We start from the raw sequence: 15,379 nt of genomic DNA, 5'->3' as shown, positions 1-15,379 counted from the left end.
AAAGTACGCAAACGTCAACATGAAATTTTGAAATTTATTGAATTAATTTATTTACTGAATGTTCCTGGTCTGACTGTGAACAATTGTTTTTCTACTTGCTCTGCCTCCTTCACAAATAGCGTTACCCAAGCAACCTTAACGTTAAAAATAGTAACTAATAGTTTCCTAAATCTAGCTAATTAATGCAGTAATTTAATGCCATTTAATAAATTGCAATAAAGAAAAAGCGTTAACACTGGGATACTCATATTTTTAAATACAGGTTATTCAACATCACATGATGGAAGTAAAATTCAGTTTCGCATTGACTTTTAACATAACACGTTAGCTTTATTTACTTGATTCACTTACCAGTCCAGAGAAAGGGTCGATTAGCACTACATTAGTAACACACTAGCAGAAACCCAGACCCAGAAGTACCCAACTAACTAAAATATGTTCTAAAAACGTTTTGCTAACGTTCCCATTAAGTCTTGAAAACGTTATTTCTGATGTTCTGTGAACATTCGAAACATCAGTTTTTTTTTTTTTTAAACGTAACTTTTTTAAAAAACGTTAGACGAACATCCAACCAACTTTTCCGAAACGGTTCCATGAATGATGTTATGTTTTTGTACTAACGTTTTGAGAACGTTACTAACGACCAGATAACTCTGAACAAACGTTACTATAAGAACGTTTGTTCATAAGTTTGAGAGAACCTTGCAAGAACGTTCTGAAAACGTTCTGTTAGGTGGGTAGTTTTTGCACAAAATGCATGTTTTGAATATTGAAAGGGATGATTTATTTGTGGAAATCAATCGTACACACCAGAGATTCTCTTTATAAACAGATTTATTACAAGAACAATTACATGTCAATCTACAATACAATATTTATCCGTAAAATAAATACAGCATATATTCTGAGCTCTTTAACAATAACAAACATGTGCAAGCTACACTACTCAAAATAATAAGTGCAATTTTCCATCAACGGCGGATAATCCGGATATTAACAGGATATTTACAGACAGGTTGCAGAAATCTACAAGTATCAGGATATGAGACAATCACAAAGCAAGAGCAAATTCAATAAACATTTGCTGGAATGCGAAATTTGAGAAGCTGAATGTATTCAGCATCTCAATTAATGAATGCAGAAAGCTTAGCGTTCGTATCTGTGATTGCGTTTATTTTAAACAACCGTTACTTGTATTTCCATGACTACAAGTAAAACTGAGAGTGTTTGTAAATATGCTGTAGTTCCAGCGGTGGCGGCGGCGTTCACGGAACGCAAGCAGAACTAATTTCTGAGTAAAACATTCATACGCAATTTACAAAGAATTTGTAAAGAATTCATTCTGCTCGTGTTTCACGAATGACGCCAAGTGTTTGTCAATAATTTTACGTTGTAAAAACGGAATTGCAGCTCCTTTACGAGAGTTGTGTGAAAACAGTCAGCTTAGAAGGGTTAGAATTATAAATAACTTTTATACGTCAAAAAAAGAAAAGAAAAAAAAAAAAAAAAAGAAAAAAACATTTGGCACCAAATGTTAGTTTTTAAAATTAGCTACAAGTATTGTGCAATAAAGCAATACATTTGTATACATGGACACTGAAAAATAAGTGTTTTATAACCTGTCGTGTTGTTCGTAATGAAACGCTTTCGTTATAATTTTGTGGTCCCGCTGAGAGACAAATTCTGAAATCTTTCCAGAATCTTTTCGCCCGCTCCACACAAAACCTAGTCGATTTAAAAGAATTAACGCATTTTCTTAAATGGAAATTTTTATAAAATGTTAACCGTTGATATGCAAACATAAACAGGAAGAGGAAATGACAGAAACAATTTCCTATTAACGAATAACATTCATAACACATGATGGAAGATGGAAAAAAAACAGTCTGTTGCGTGTTTCTTGCGTTCGGTCCATGACACCCGTACGGACCAAACAGCACGATGGAAAAATGCTACGAATGACTGTTTAGAGTTCTTGAGAGGATGAAGGTAGATGACGGCGTAAAAAAAAAAACAGAAGATCTGTTGAGAAGCAATGGTTTGTGTGGTTTTTGTGTGTCTGTGTTCCTCCTGTGAGGACAAGAGTCCAGATGAGACACACTAGCGTTCCTGAGTGAGTGTGTGTGTGTGTGTGTGTGTGTGTGTGTGTGTGTGTTATTGTCCTGATTTGCGGGGTGTGGCCACCATTCTCTTCTTCGCCTGGTAGAAATCTGTTTGGATAAGAGAGAGAGAGAGAGAGGGTGAGACGATAAGAATGCTTCTATTATTAGTCAAACTCTCATTCACGCCTTCGTTTAACAGACGTCATTACTCAACATCTCTCAAAACGCCCAAGCCATATTTCACTCCAGTTCTAAAACGATTACATTTAAAAATTAATGTCACACTACTCACATATTAAACAGAGCTTTCTTTAAATTCTGATTAAAAAAAACAAACAAACAAAAAAAAACTTATGCATTCAAATATTTAGTTTTGTAACTTTCTTTTAGTTTTTGTAAGTTTTCTAGTTTTTCCCTCATATTAGATAATCATAGTATTATCAACTGATTTTTATTTAAATCAGCATAAATTATTGTTATTGTTACTAAGACAAACAAACAAAAGTTTTGGTGAGTGAAATAAATCTAAATTATATATATATAAAAAATATTAGATGAAAAACATCTAACTGAAATAAATATTTTTGAGTTGATGTGCTGAAATTACAAAAACTAAAAATGAAATAAAATAAATAAAAACTACATGTAGTAATTTTAAAATATAATAATAAAAATTACACCCATTTAAAAAAATAAAATAAACATGTCATTGCATTGTGCATTATTCACTTGTTCATTAAAAACCATTTTCTCTGAATTCTGATACAAATTAATTAAAAAAAAAAAAAAAGCATCCAAATAGTTTAGTTTTCTAATCTTCCTTTAGTTCTAGTTTCGTAATGACAGCAAATGAATTACATACTGTTGGTACTGTAACTAAAACTACAAAAAGATTTCTGGTGACAAATAAATCTGAAACAAATCTTAATATTAAAGAACTTGAAAAACTTAACCAAATGCTGCTTTGGCAAAAATAATTTTTTAAAAATAATAAATTTTTAGTATTTTAGTTACATTAATTGCTAAATTAGTAGCCTATTTGTTGAAATTTACTAAATTTAAGTAAATTCAAATGAAAATGAAAATTAACACCAAAACATTAAAAATAAAGCTAAATTTAAAATAAGATTTCCAATCCAAATAATATTGAAATATTTAATTATTTTAACTGCTTATTTCCGAGTCCTTCTTTGAGCTACAAACGAACAGATTTTTGAGGTTCTTTTATAAATGCGTCTCTGCTTGGCTCCGCCCACCTCACCTGTGATATTGGTCTGTTTCCTCTTCAGATCTGTCCTCTTTTCTGGCGTTTTCTCCACGTCCTGCGGGACAATGCTGAATCTCTCCGGGGTTCTGGGGACGTTCTCCTTCCCCGCGCCGAACGGGCCGGACCTCGACCGATGCTCCCCCTGACAGGCGCGGTACAAGACGGGCACCTTCACCTCGGACACGCCCTCCCACTGGAAGTCTCCGCCCTCCAGAGGCGTCTCGGTGGCGAAGTCGAAGCCCCAGCGGCGAGATGCCTCCTCCAGGTCTTTCCTCAGAGCGTCGTGGTACTCCAGCTGGAGCTGCTCACGATCCACCGGACCGAAGAGGTTCCGCCGCGCCGGGCCGTTTCCAAGAGCCTGCAGGATCCGCTTGTGCATCGCCATCACCTCGAGCTGCATCGAAAAACACATGATTACAGTCTCTGAACACTGTCAGATGCATTCAGTGTGTCAGGATTACAGAAGTGCGTCCTCCCTGACCTGCGCTCTGTATTTAAGGGCTGAAGTGAGTCATGATCGCTGCATGTCTGGGCAGATCTGCTGGGATATGTAAGGGCATGTTCCTCCGGAGCAGACTTTGACCAGCAGAGGGAGCCGCACATAATCACAGTTTCAGTGAGAATCAATGAAATAAAATGCTAGATGAAAAACCTAACTTTTAAAAACTTAAACTTATTTATTAAGCATCATTTTTAACTTTAAGTTGCAGTACCAAAATTACTAAAAGTAAAAAGAGGAAATAAAAATAAATTAAAGTTATATATATATTTTTTAAATTTGACAAAAGGACAAAGTAACAAGCTAAAATATTAAATATTAAACTAGATATACTAATATTTTAGCTATATATATATATATATATATATATATAAAATATTCCCCCTCCCCCTCCATGTATGACGGATGTCTCACTTGACATTACTCGCTATTTATGAAATGAAACAAGAAGTGGGTCATGAGTCACGTTTGAACCCAATAAGGAAATTAGTTGTGGATCACTAATTTCGGGGAAGCACCAATTCTGAGGGAACTTCCCAACCAGACACACACTGAATATTCATACAGAACAACTGCTAAACTAACTGTATATTTCGTTATAATACTGGAATCGATACAATTAATGTAAAAAGTAATAATTGTGACATTCTTACTATGACAGAAGTGACAAATCAGCATCTCACACTCAAGCCCAAAGTTCACATCAGTGTATCAAATTTGTCATATTTTACTTAACAAATCAATAAATCATCAATTAATTTCATATAATATAATTATACAAAGATTTTAGCCAATACTATCTTTTTTCCGTGTTTTATATATTTTATTATTAAAATAATACTTTTCCATCATTCGTTTATTACATTTCGGCAGTGCGTCACTGGTTTCGCTCGCTGCACGTCTGATTCGCTATTGGTTGATATGACAGAATGCGCCGCTCATTGCGAGAATAAATTCAAGTCGGCGGCGGGAAACCGAACGCTTATTGATTGGTCAGAAGTGACACGGACACGCCCACTCTATCCTCAGTCCACGTGAAGGAGAAGCTCGTGTGAGCCGGTGGAAAACATGTCGCGATCAGATACAACTGTGACATTTCACAATAACATGCAAACAGCGATCAAAAGTCACGCGCCACGATCATGCGTTCAACTTACTGGGAACGTTTTCGGTTAGAGTTCGTCTTGAGATGTTAGTTTTACTCGATTGTTATTTTAAAGAAACACTAAGAGACTTTAAACTAGTTTTATAATCAGTTTGCACACTAACAGAATCCAACAGGTGTTGTGATAAACGATAACAACGTGCAGGTAAATGTTATGAACGTGCAAAATGATGTGAACGTGCAACTTACATGTTTTTTTTAAGCTTCTGGAGCGTGTGGAAAAGTCAAAGACGTAAACTCGCTGTCTGCAGGGTGAGCACTTGAGAATCCTGAACGGCTGTATCGAGTTTAAAACTGAACTTAAGAAGAGTCTTGAGGCGAAAGCGTCGCGTAACTCAGTCTCTGACTCTGACTAGACGAACCGTTGTTTCCAGACGTTCTGCTGCTGATGACTGGACTTACTGAACTTTTATGAACTCCGATGTTGGTCACACAGTGGGCGGGGCCTCGTGAATGCAGCACGTGGACTCAGACAACACGTGAGCACGTGTGTAGCGTAAACGCGCCTTCATCAAGACATTCCAGTTGATCGGCGTCACAGAAAAGAACAACCTTCAGAACGGAACGGAACGGAGCGGAGCGGACCCGCCTAAAAAAAACCCAGACCCGCCGCTATTTTTTACTCGGGCGTGTGATATTATTTGTTTGAAGTGTTTATTTCCTTTTTTGTATGGTAAATTAAAAAATATATATATCCAATTATTAACTTAAAAAGAAAAACAGCACAGTTCTTTAACATACTGAATGTACAGGATGGATCTTATAAAATAAAAACTGTAAGCATTTTTCTCACTGAAAAGTAACTACGAAACAACGTATGTAACTTATTCTCAGCTTCCTGCATTTTTAATGTCTCTCTATGCCTTTTTGTTCAGATATTTGTCTGTTAATAACACTCCCAGAATGATAATCACTTTCTCTTACAACAGGATATGTGACCCGGACCACAAAACCAATCATAAGGGTCAATGTTTTGAAATTGAACAAATGAGCTGGAAAAAAATAAACAAGCTGAACAAATAATCTTTCCATTTGTGTATGGGTTGTTAGGATAGGACAATATTTGCTCGAGATACAACTATTGAAAATATGGAATCTGAGGGTCCAAAAAAATTTGAGAAAATCACCTATAAAGTTATCCAAATGAAGTTCTTAGCAATGTATATTACTATTAAAAAATTAAGTTTTTATATATTTACCGTAGGGAATTTACAAAATATCTTCATGGAACATGATCTTTACTTAAAAGTAAAATGGATAATTTTGACTCAGCGTATTGTTGGCTATTGCTACAAATATACCTGTGCTGCTTATGACTGCTTTTGTGCTCCAGGGACACATATTACAGAGGAGGCCAGAAAAATAACGAAGCCACGCCCACTTCTTTCTCTCACGCGTATGTGAGAGGAGTCAGCTATTCACTCTACATCATATAAAAACTTCAAAATTAATACTTAACACAATGAAGCACACCGTTCACTGTAATAAAATCCTACATGTCCAGTACTACCATAATTATAAATGAGATTTGGAAGCTAATTTCTGCCACTGGATACACACACACACACACACACACAAAAGTAATGCAACTTTATTTTTTTTTTATCTCGCAGTTCAATCAGAAACTCGCAATTGTGAAGCAAAGATCATATTTGTTAAATATAAACTCACAATTGTGGGGAAAAAACTGAATTGCGAGATAAAACTAATACTTTTTCTAATTACTACTTTTATGTTCACAATTACTTTATTATTGTTTTATTGTTATGTCTATTGTTTCGTGCTTGAAGAAGAAAAAAAAACAGAATTGAGAGATATAAACTTGGAATTGAAATTCTGGGTTTATATCAGAGCTGGCTTCCATAGTGAGAGATTGAGAATACAATAACTAGCTATGATTCATAAAACAATTACCCAGATGAACAGATAACAGAAAGAAGGAGAATTCGTGGCCACAACTTAACAATTCATGCCATTTATGCCAAAACAAAATTTAAAAATAAAAATACAAACCTGTAAGGCTTTCTTTCTTCTGTTGAATTAAAAAAGAGAGGGAAAAAAAGGATATTTTGAAGTGTTTTCTGTCCATAATCAGAGGACCATAAATTACATTTTTGTAAAAGAGAACCAAATTGATTGTTTTGCATTTATTCCATGAAACATATTTAATACATAAACAATAACTGCTCCAATTTTGAGCCAATAAATACAAAAATATCAGTCTTTGTTCACTAATGAGACTAAGTGCATCTTTCCCACCACAGTTACAGTCTGTATTCAACAGGAAAAGCCTTTCATTGCTGTTAGTGAAGCTGTTTAATTAATGACCGCTCTTCATTAGCGTGTTTACTGTTTGGCGGGAGAACATGACGGTTACATGACATTCCACAGCGCGAGGAAGCCCCGCGAAAAATCAGCGAGAGTGACCAGCCGCGGTGACTCATCAGAGCGTGACGTCACGAGCGAAAGCGCGGGGAAGTTTGAGTGTCTGCGTGAAGCCGGTTCATTCATTCGGATTCATTCATTCTAACGAACGTTTCCTCACTCTGTGATGCATTCATGTTAATATATTAAGAATGTAGCCTCATGAGCTCAATATTAACAAAAAAGACACAACATATTTGTGGTTAATAAACTAATTTGTTAAACCAAAAGAATATAGGCCTATGAAGTGAACTTCTAAAAGCTAAACTTCTGGTTTCATAGACAAGGCTTAAGACTAGTCCCAGACTAAAATGTAAGTCTGAGCTGTTTCAACTGAAAGAAACTTGTACTGACTGATCTTAAAATATATCAGTGCCTTTGTTTTGTCTCAAGATGCACACCAGTAATGTTTTCTCTATGGCACATTTATAAAAATTACTTAAATGTCCTAATTGAGCTAGTGATTTAGTGATAGTGATTCAGAGTGGTGGAAAACATAAACATTTTCCGCTCCGTAAACTAGCGAACGCCGCAATGTCTCAGTAATGATCCACCTCACCCACTCATCACACAAAGGGTTAAAAATCCACCCATTCATCTTAGCATGTTACATAACAATTGTTAAGAAAAGAGGAGGGAATTTCAAGGGCACTGACAGTAACCACCCTGAAGTGTAGCTTATGTAAGAGGGTATCTTGTGATTGGTAAACCTTAGAAACCCCATAGGGTAAGAATGACTGCTGACTTAGCCTGAATCATTACATAATTTGCGTTATCAAACAAGTTCAAAGGATAGTTCACCAAAAAATGAAAATTGTGTTATTTATTCAACCCCAAGTTATTCCAAACCTGTATGAGTTTGTTTCTTCTGCTGACCACAAAAGAAGATATTTTGAAAAATATTGGTGACCAAACAGTTGGACCCCACTGACTTTCATAGTATGAAATAAAATAAGTAAATACTATTGAAGTCAATGCATGTGGTCTAGAAACTTAAAATGATGACATAATTTTCACTATACCTTAAGTACTCATGAATGAAGGATTCGAACCTACGACATTGTTATATCAGATTTTTAAAACTTCTACACCTTAGCAAACCGGAATCCATCTTTCTTTAAAAATGACTCCGTGTTCTATCAAAATGTATGAATCATGCTGTTGAAGCACAGCACTATAAACACGAATGTTTAATAATTACCTCAGGTGTTGAGTCTCTACTTTGAATTTTAAAAAGGAAATCTAACCTCTTTAAAACAATACAAACAAACCCAGTCTTTTTAAACGTGCAATTTTAATATTTATCATGATAACTATAAGCACCCGAATCAGAATTATGTTTTGCTAGTTCATAAATGTGGCGTGGATTGGTTTCTCAAGAGTTGAAGTTCACATTCGCCATCTGCTGGTGCTACTCCGCAAACGATCTGTATGTGTTTCAATTGTACTTTATTTAAAATTAGTTGTCCCTTTTTTATTATACTTATTAATGTATGTCGCTAGTCAAATCCCTCATAACAGCGATCTAACCTAAAACAGGGAACTTGCTAAATTGGACCTCAGCCTTAAAAATTAAGATAAGAACAACTTGTAGCCTATACAAGTAAACCTCAAACAAGCTTCAGCTGTAATTACAGTTTAATATTTAAACAGGATTTTCAATGTGTCAGTGATCACTACTGTACACAAGCACATGTGCCGTACGGAAAACAAGAATGTGGAATTAGCTGTATGCTAACACTAAAAACAACTCGCGATTTTATGTAGAATTGTTTTGTGGTAACACCTTACAGTAAGGTTTTGTTGGGATTAACTAAGAATAAACAACTTTTACAGTATTTATTCATTTAAATTTCTACATTCACATATAAAACTTGTACATGTTATCATAAACACAACTACACCGACAAGAAAAACAAAATCACTCAGTAATTGCAATTAATTTTCACAATTACAAGAAGAAAAAACACACTGGTATTTACTTTTAACATGAATTCCAATAATTATTTTTATTGGTACAGATTATGAAAAGTCTTTTTTACAATGTTCATAAACAAGGAACAATATAATTTTTTAGTGTTTTTGCAAAAGAAAAAAAAATGCTGTAAAATCTATGCTCAGTGTTTGGATAAAGTCATCTGTTAAAAGAGTAAATGTCAATTCAAAGACACTTCAAAAACGGTCACTATGTATTTCACTATAAATTAAATACTACTTTTTTAAAAACATACAATTAAAAAAAAAAAATTCGGAGAGACCAAAGCATTTTTGTAATGGGTTTTAATTCAGATCAACATTATAAACAGTACAAACACTACAAGGGAAAAAAAAAAAAAAAGAAAAAGAAAAAAAGCTGTTCTCCATTCCACCCCCTGCTGCCGTCATAGTGCCGTTACATCTCCCCCCTCTGATCGCACAGAAAACACAAACACGGTCGAGCTCAGCACAGCAGGACCAATCACATTCACCTCCAAAAAACAAATAAAAAGAGTCTTAAAAGTGTGAGATGGAATGCCGTCGCATTAAAACTGCAAACACGCACAACCGCAGCTACAGAAGAAAACAGAACTGCTAAAAATAATGTTAATAAAAAAAAAATGTGGGGGACTCCAAGTCTTTTCAAAGTTTTTCAACATGTTTGATCTGTGCCGAGGTTTCCGTCACGACGTTCTTCTCAGAAGTTCATTTCCGTTCAGTCGATCTGGAACGACTGTAAACGAGAAGATCAAGCATGTCCGACGTCATTTCTCACAGGAATATTTCTTCCAAAACTTAAATCTACAGTTAAACTAGTGTGAAAATTCTAATATTCTGATACAAAGTTCAGGTAGCAATGTTCTTCTGGAACACCAATATCTATGGCAACATTCTTAAGTGAAAAAAATAAATAAATACAGTAAAAACTACAATTTAAACAACTCTACAGTTGACACAAATTGTGACAGTTTTATACAATGATAAACTTCTAATTTCTATGGAAGTCCATTTGTGCCACTGAATAAAAAGATTTGAAATAATTGTCTCAGAAGTGTGTGAAACTCACAAAATGTCACTTGCGAGAAAAAAAAAAAAAGGTCAGAATTGTGAGATTTAAACTCGAAATTGCAAGAAAAAAAAAAAAAAAAAAACAGAACTCAATTGCGAGTTTATATCTCACAATTCTGATAAGTCAGAATTGCGAGATCTAAACTAGAAATTGCGAGAAAAGTCAGAATTGCAAGATAAAACTCGCAATTTTTAGTTTATATTTTACAATTCCGCTAAAAGTCAGAGTTGCGAGATACGAACTTGCAATTGTGAGAAAAAAAAAAAAAAGTCATCTCGCAATTCTGGCTTTATTTCATGCAAATGCGAAAAATTAATGATTGTGTTACATAATTGGTCTGAATAAAAGCGGTAGATGGGTTGAATGAAAATACAAATTGACTGACAGTAAGTGGCACTTATGGAGCGCAAAAATACAGCGGTTAACCGTTAATGCTTATAAGCACCATTTATTAGTCTTTATCCATCGTTAAGAGGTAAAAAGAACATTTGCCTAAATGGCCTATATCAATGCCATAACAGGTTTTGACGAAATAAATGTGCAGACTCTTACCTCCTTGATCGGGAGAAAGATCGTGAGAGCCTGTGGTTCCTGTCACGAGACAGCGATCTCTCCCTCCGGCGCTCTCTGGAAAGAGATCTAGACAGAATCCAGAACAAAACATTGAGAAAGCGCTCACAAAACCACACGGGAAATCTGCGAGAACAGACGGACTCTTACCTGCTGCGACTACGACTGAGGCTCCTCCTCCTGGGCGATCTGAAGAAGAGAAGAGGCAAAGCGAGTGAGCGCACAATCGACACACGGACGCATCTCAAAAGCCCTGCAACTCCAGCCTGCTAACGGTCAAACGCACTCGTCACCGCCCTGATACAGGGGTGGAGTGGAGACCTCGCAACACATGAGGCTTCGGAGAACCTCCCTCGCTAAGAGCATTACGCTCGAGTACAGAGAGCTACAAAAGTAGTGCACTAGCAGGAGAAACTCAACAGAAACGCACTGCAAACAACCCCACAGAATGAAGACAGTGAAAGAAAGCAAGAGCAGCTCTCAAAGCCCACGCTTCTTCTGTAACCTGAACCTCCGTTTGGGCTCCCCATCAGTCTGCTTGCCTAAGCTTAACAACGTCTGTCCAGATCTCATACCAACCCTGTTTGTTTCAACTCAACAGGAGATTTCTCCTCAACTTACATCTGTATTCAGCATTAAACTGTATGAAGCAGGAAAAACTTACTAGTCTTTTCGGTTTTCAACAAGCTAGAAAAGGCGAAGGGGAGGACGGCTGGCGGCCGGGGAGCAGAATTGGCGGGAAAGTGCAGGCCAGATGCAGCGAGCTGATTAGCTGGCTTGCGGATGGGGGCTGGATGTAGTGGATTTTTCCTGCTTTTATTGGTTAGCCGAAGGCTGTTGCTGGTGGTTTGTAGTGTAGACATTGGGGAGCGTAAAACGCTGATTGGTCAGGAATGTGAAGTGGGCCGCTGCCGATTGGGTGTTAAGGTTGGAGGAGGAGGAGCTGACAACGGCATGCTCAGGAACCAATGGGCTGGTGCGACCTGATGACTGGCAACGCCTGGGTCATGTGACACCAACCCAGCCAGCTGATTGGGGCACGCTGGTCACATGATGCTGAAAGAGGACTAGTAGACTGACTCAGAGGGTGGTGAGGAGAGGCATGGTGGTGACTCTGCAACGGGGTTCATTTTTATTAATATAGATAAGAAAATAAAAACAACCTTCATGTAAAGTTAAGTCAACAAAAGATTGCATATTCCAACCATTACTAGAGCCGAGCAGATTATTGAAATCTAGCGACTGGGCTTTGATGTCAAATTCGCAAAATTAACATTCGGGTCAAGTTTCAATCCAAAATTAAGAGAAACAAAGCCTATTTTGAAGATATTGAAGGTTTTCTGCACTGAGACTTAGAGACAGTTATTCACATTTTTATATAATGTTACCTCAGTCACCGCTGTAATTCTCATTACTGTCATAAGGGTAAATTATCTTTCACAATACAATTACGTTAAATTTATTTGCAATATGTTTATTAACTGGCTAATCAGCATTTACACAAGATAATTCAACCCAATCTCATGGGAAATATAACTATTTTACGAGCTGGTGATGAACTTGAACTGAAGATTTTTAGGAAAAATAAATAAAAGACGACAAATTAACCACTAACTCACTAAAACGTAAAATTAAATTTGTGTTGGATAATTGTTACAGCGATGAGATTTTGCGTGCCAAATCACAATGCAAAAAACAAGCCAAAAGCGATTAATTTTGGAATGAAACGTAACCTGGGCATGTTGTCATGGAATTAAAACCCAATAATTACTTACGGATTTGCATTGTAACAAAATATCAGAATTTGAGAAGCCCAGTCAATCATTGTTTAATGGTTATCAATGACAATGAAGATGGAGGAGCAAAAGATCTCCGGCAGACGCTCGTCAGAACCGGGACACCCGGCACCGGCGGAGCCTCCAGGACTGGCAGGAGGGGCAGAATCGGATTAGTTTCCTCTGGAACACAACCTACAGAGAGACAGGTGAGCGGGAAAACAGGTTTACCTGCGCCTGGGGGCCGGGCTGCGCCTGCGGTAGTCATCGCGTGGGCGTCGGTTCCAGGACGGAGGCGGACCCCGGTTACGAGAGCGCTTCTCGCCATTGGACAGCTCCACCCTCACTCGGCAACCGCAGAGGGTCCTGTGTGACGACAACGCATCAGTTAAATCAGAAGCCATTGAGTAATCGCTGATAATTAGCATTATAATCCACACTCACCGTCCGTCCAGCTCTCTGACGGCGTCTGTGGCATCGCGAGGGTCCTCAAACTCAACAAACGCAAAACCGGGAGGGTTCCTGGCCACCCACACGCTCCTCAGGGGTCCGTAGTAGCCAAACGCCCTCTCCAGTTCGGATTTGTTCCCATTGTTTCCCAGATTCCCAACGTACACCTTACAGTCCAGAGGGCAGTCGCGATGCATGGCTCAATCTGCCAAAACAAGAGAATTCACATCAACCTCCCTCCAGCAAATGTGTGACCCTGGACCACAAAACCAGTCAAAAGGGTAAATTGTGAAATTGAGATCATCTGAAAGCTGATAAATAAGCTTTCCATTGATGTGGTTTGTTAGGATCGGACAATATTTGAAAATCTGGAATCTGAGGGTGCAAAAAAAATCTAAATATTGAGAAAATCTCCTTTAAAGTTGTTCAAATTAAGTTCTTAGCAATGCATATTACTAATCAAAAATGAAGTTGAGATATTTACGGTAGGAAATTTACTAAATATCTTCACGGAACTTGATCTTTACTTAATATCCTAATGATTTTTGGCATAAAAGAAAAATCAATAATTTTGACCCATACAATGTATCGCTGGCTATTGCTACAAATATACCTGTGCTGCTTATTACTGCTTTTGAGCTGCAGGGTCACATATAACAAAAACCAATGACACTACACTACTAATAAAACACTTAGAAATGGACAATACAATCACATGTGTTGGCCATCAACCATCTCGTATCTAGTCAGAGTATCAGTTTCCAACTAATTTCAATAACAAGGCTGACTATATCTAGGTTAACGCTCTTAATGGAAGTGTCTGCTTTCGGTCTCCATCCCCCTCTCTCTTCCCTCTATATATCCGCCCATCTCTCTCAATGGTGAGTTTTGTCTTGCCATAACCAATTACCATTTATTTGCATTGCCAATGCATTGGTAGATTACCTGGATAAAATGATACAGACCTTTAAGGCGTCTACACACAGCCAAGTTAAGGCTGTTCAATTTTGACTCAGAACTCAGCATAAGATGCAATTCTGCATAAAAGCCAGACTGAATTATGCCTACTTTAGACCCACCTCAGCCCCTTGTATTAAAGTATACAGTTGTGATTGTAGTGTGAAAGCCAACTCTGAGCAGCATCTAAAGCCACTTCAAAAGCACTTCTTTGCGGTGTAAATTTGGCATGTGTTATGTTCCCTTACGAAAATTAACCATGGTTTTTTATTATAATCACAGTTTTACTACAAATACCGTGGTTAAACTACGGTTAGTGTAGCAAAACCATGGTTAATTTGAGGTTACCATGGTTCAACTACAGCAACCATGTTTTTTTTGTAGTAAAATCAAACCATGGTCAATTTTCGTAAGGGTTTGACTTCCTATTAGGCCAAACTGTATTTAATTTAATATCACAGTAAACTACCATGTCAGAAAATATTAAATAATCTAAAAAACGCCCAAATAAAACCACACACGAGTCACGCGTCGAGAAATCAACGGTAAAACACGTAAAGAGCAGTAATATGTAAACTGTGCGTCTTCTGCTTTTGTTCGCTGCTCAAAATGGCGCATGGCGTTCACACGCGACTGAACACAAACCGCTGTGAAGCACAAACCAGCTCTTCAAAGGATAAAAATAGGCTGGAGCTGCTGAAAATATACTTAAGATTACTGTTAAACTAAGAAATGTAATTAAAGACTCGCAATAAGCGGCTAATCGCTAATCCGGGTCAATAGTAAAATGGCGCCTACACAAAAACACAAATTAAGGTTTGAAACGCAATTCCGTCTCAGAGCGTTCGCAATTAAACATCACAAACAATGGAATCGGGCGCACTGGAAAATAATAAAAGCGAATAAAAGCTGATTTACCGTGAGTTTCTCGTGTTTCTGACCGTATGTGTCTGATTCCTGGATCAGATCCGCTCCGAAATGGCGCAGCGCGGAAATGCGGACGCACTCACGTAATGAACGTCTCGACGCACGCTCGAGGGCGGGGCTTCAGATTACGCGCCTGTAAACCCATAGAAGCCCTAAATGAGTTTATTAATCACGCAATGCGATTAAACAAAACATGT

At 37.3% G+C, this 15,379-nt stretch overlaps 2 protein-coding genes across 4 annotated transcripts; both read right to left on the bottom strand.

Moving 5' to 3' along the window:
- Positions 1-816: 816 nt before the first annotated feature.
- cdkn1a (cyclin dependent kinase inhibitor 1A) lies at positions 817-5,759 on the bottom strand. 2 transcript variants are annotated; one of them, XM_058759400.1, is made up of 3 exons: positions 5,223-5,759; positions 3,364-3,763; positions 817-2,210 (listed from the first exon to the last, which is right to left on the bottom strand). In XM_058759400.1, the coding sequence occupies exons 2-3, from the start codon at positions 3,752-3,754 to the stop codon at positions 2,155-2,157; spliced, it is 447 nt and encodes a 148-aa protein (XP_058615383.1). In that variant the 5' UTR covers positions 3,755-3,763; positions 5,223-5,759; the 3' UTR covers positions 817-2,154. The 2 variants fall into 2 exon arrangements, with proteins under 2 accessions (XP_058615383.1, XP_058615384.1); XM_058759401.1 differs by lacking the exon at positions 5,223-5,759 and adding an exon at positions 3,851-4,159.
- Positions 5,760-9,381: 3,622 nt separating this feature from the next.
- srsf3b (serine and arginine rich splicing factor 3b) lies at positions 9,382-15,323 on the bottom strand. 2 transcript variants are annotated; one of them, XM_058760589.1, is made up of 6 exons: positions 15,174-15,323; positions 13,293-13,503; positions 13,080-13,214; positions 11,224-11,262; positions 11,056-11,142; positions 9,417-10,167 (listed from the first exon to the last, which is right to left on the bottom strand). In XM_058760589.1, the coding sequence occupies exons 2-6, from the start codon at positions 13,493-13,495 to the stop codon at positions 10,140-10,142; spliced, it is 492 nt and encodes a 163-aa protein (XP_058616572.1). In that variant the 5' UTR covers positions 13,496-13,503; positions 15,174-15,323; the 3' UTR covers positions 9,417-10,139. The 2 variants fall into 2 exon arrangements, with proteins under 2 accessions (XP_058616573.1, XP_058616572.1); XM_058760590.1 differs by lacking the exon at positions 15,174-15,323 and having other exon boundaries at positions 9,382-10,167; positions 13,293-13,498.
- Between the last annotated feature and the right edge of the window lie 56 nt (positions 15,324-15,379).

Source organism: Onychostoma macrolepis, chromosome 22, assembly GCF_012432095.1.
Source record: "Onychostoma macrolepis isolate SWU-2019 chromosome 22, ASM1243209v1, whole genome shotgun sequence".
NCBI classification, from domain to species: domain Eukaryota; kingdom Metazoa; phylum Chordata; class Actinopteri; order Cypriniformes; family Cyprinidae; genus Onychostoma; species Onychostoma macrolepis.
Note: the sequence above shows the minus strand (reverse complement) of the source record. Positions and strands in the feature narration are given on the sequence as shown.

Coding starts and splice junctions, on each gene's coding strand:
- cdkn1a (XM_058759400.1), bottom strand. CDS start 3,754: ATGGCGATGCACAAGCGGATCCTGCAGGCTCTTGGAAACGGCCCGGCG. Junction 2,211..3,363: donor GAAACAGACCAATATCACAG/GTGAGGTGGGCG, acceptor TTATCCAAACAG/ATTTCTACCAGGCGAAGAAG.
- srsf3b (XM_058760589.1), bottom strand. CDS start 13,495: ATGCATCGCGACTGCCCTCTGGACTGTAAGGTGTACGTTGGGAATCTG. Junction 11,263..13,079: donor AGCCCGGCCCCCAGGCGCAG/GTAAACCTGTTT, acceptor TCTCTTCTTCAG/ATCGCCCAGGAGGAGGAGCC. Junction 11,143..11,223: donor CTCAGTCGTAGTCGCAGCAG/GTAAGAGTCCGT, acceptor GATTCTGTCTAG/ATCTCTTTCCAGAGAGCGCC.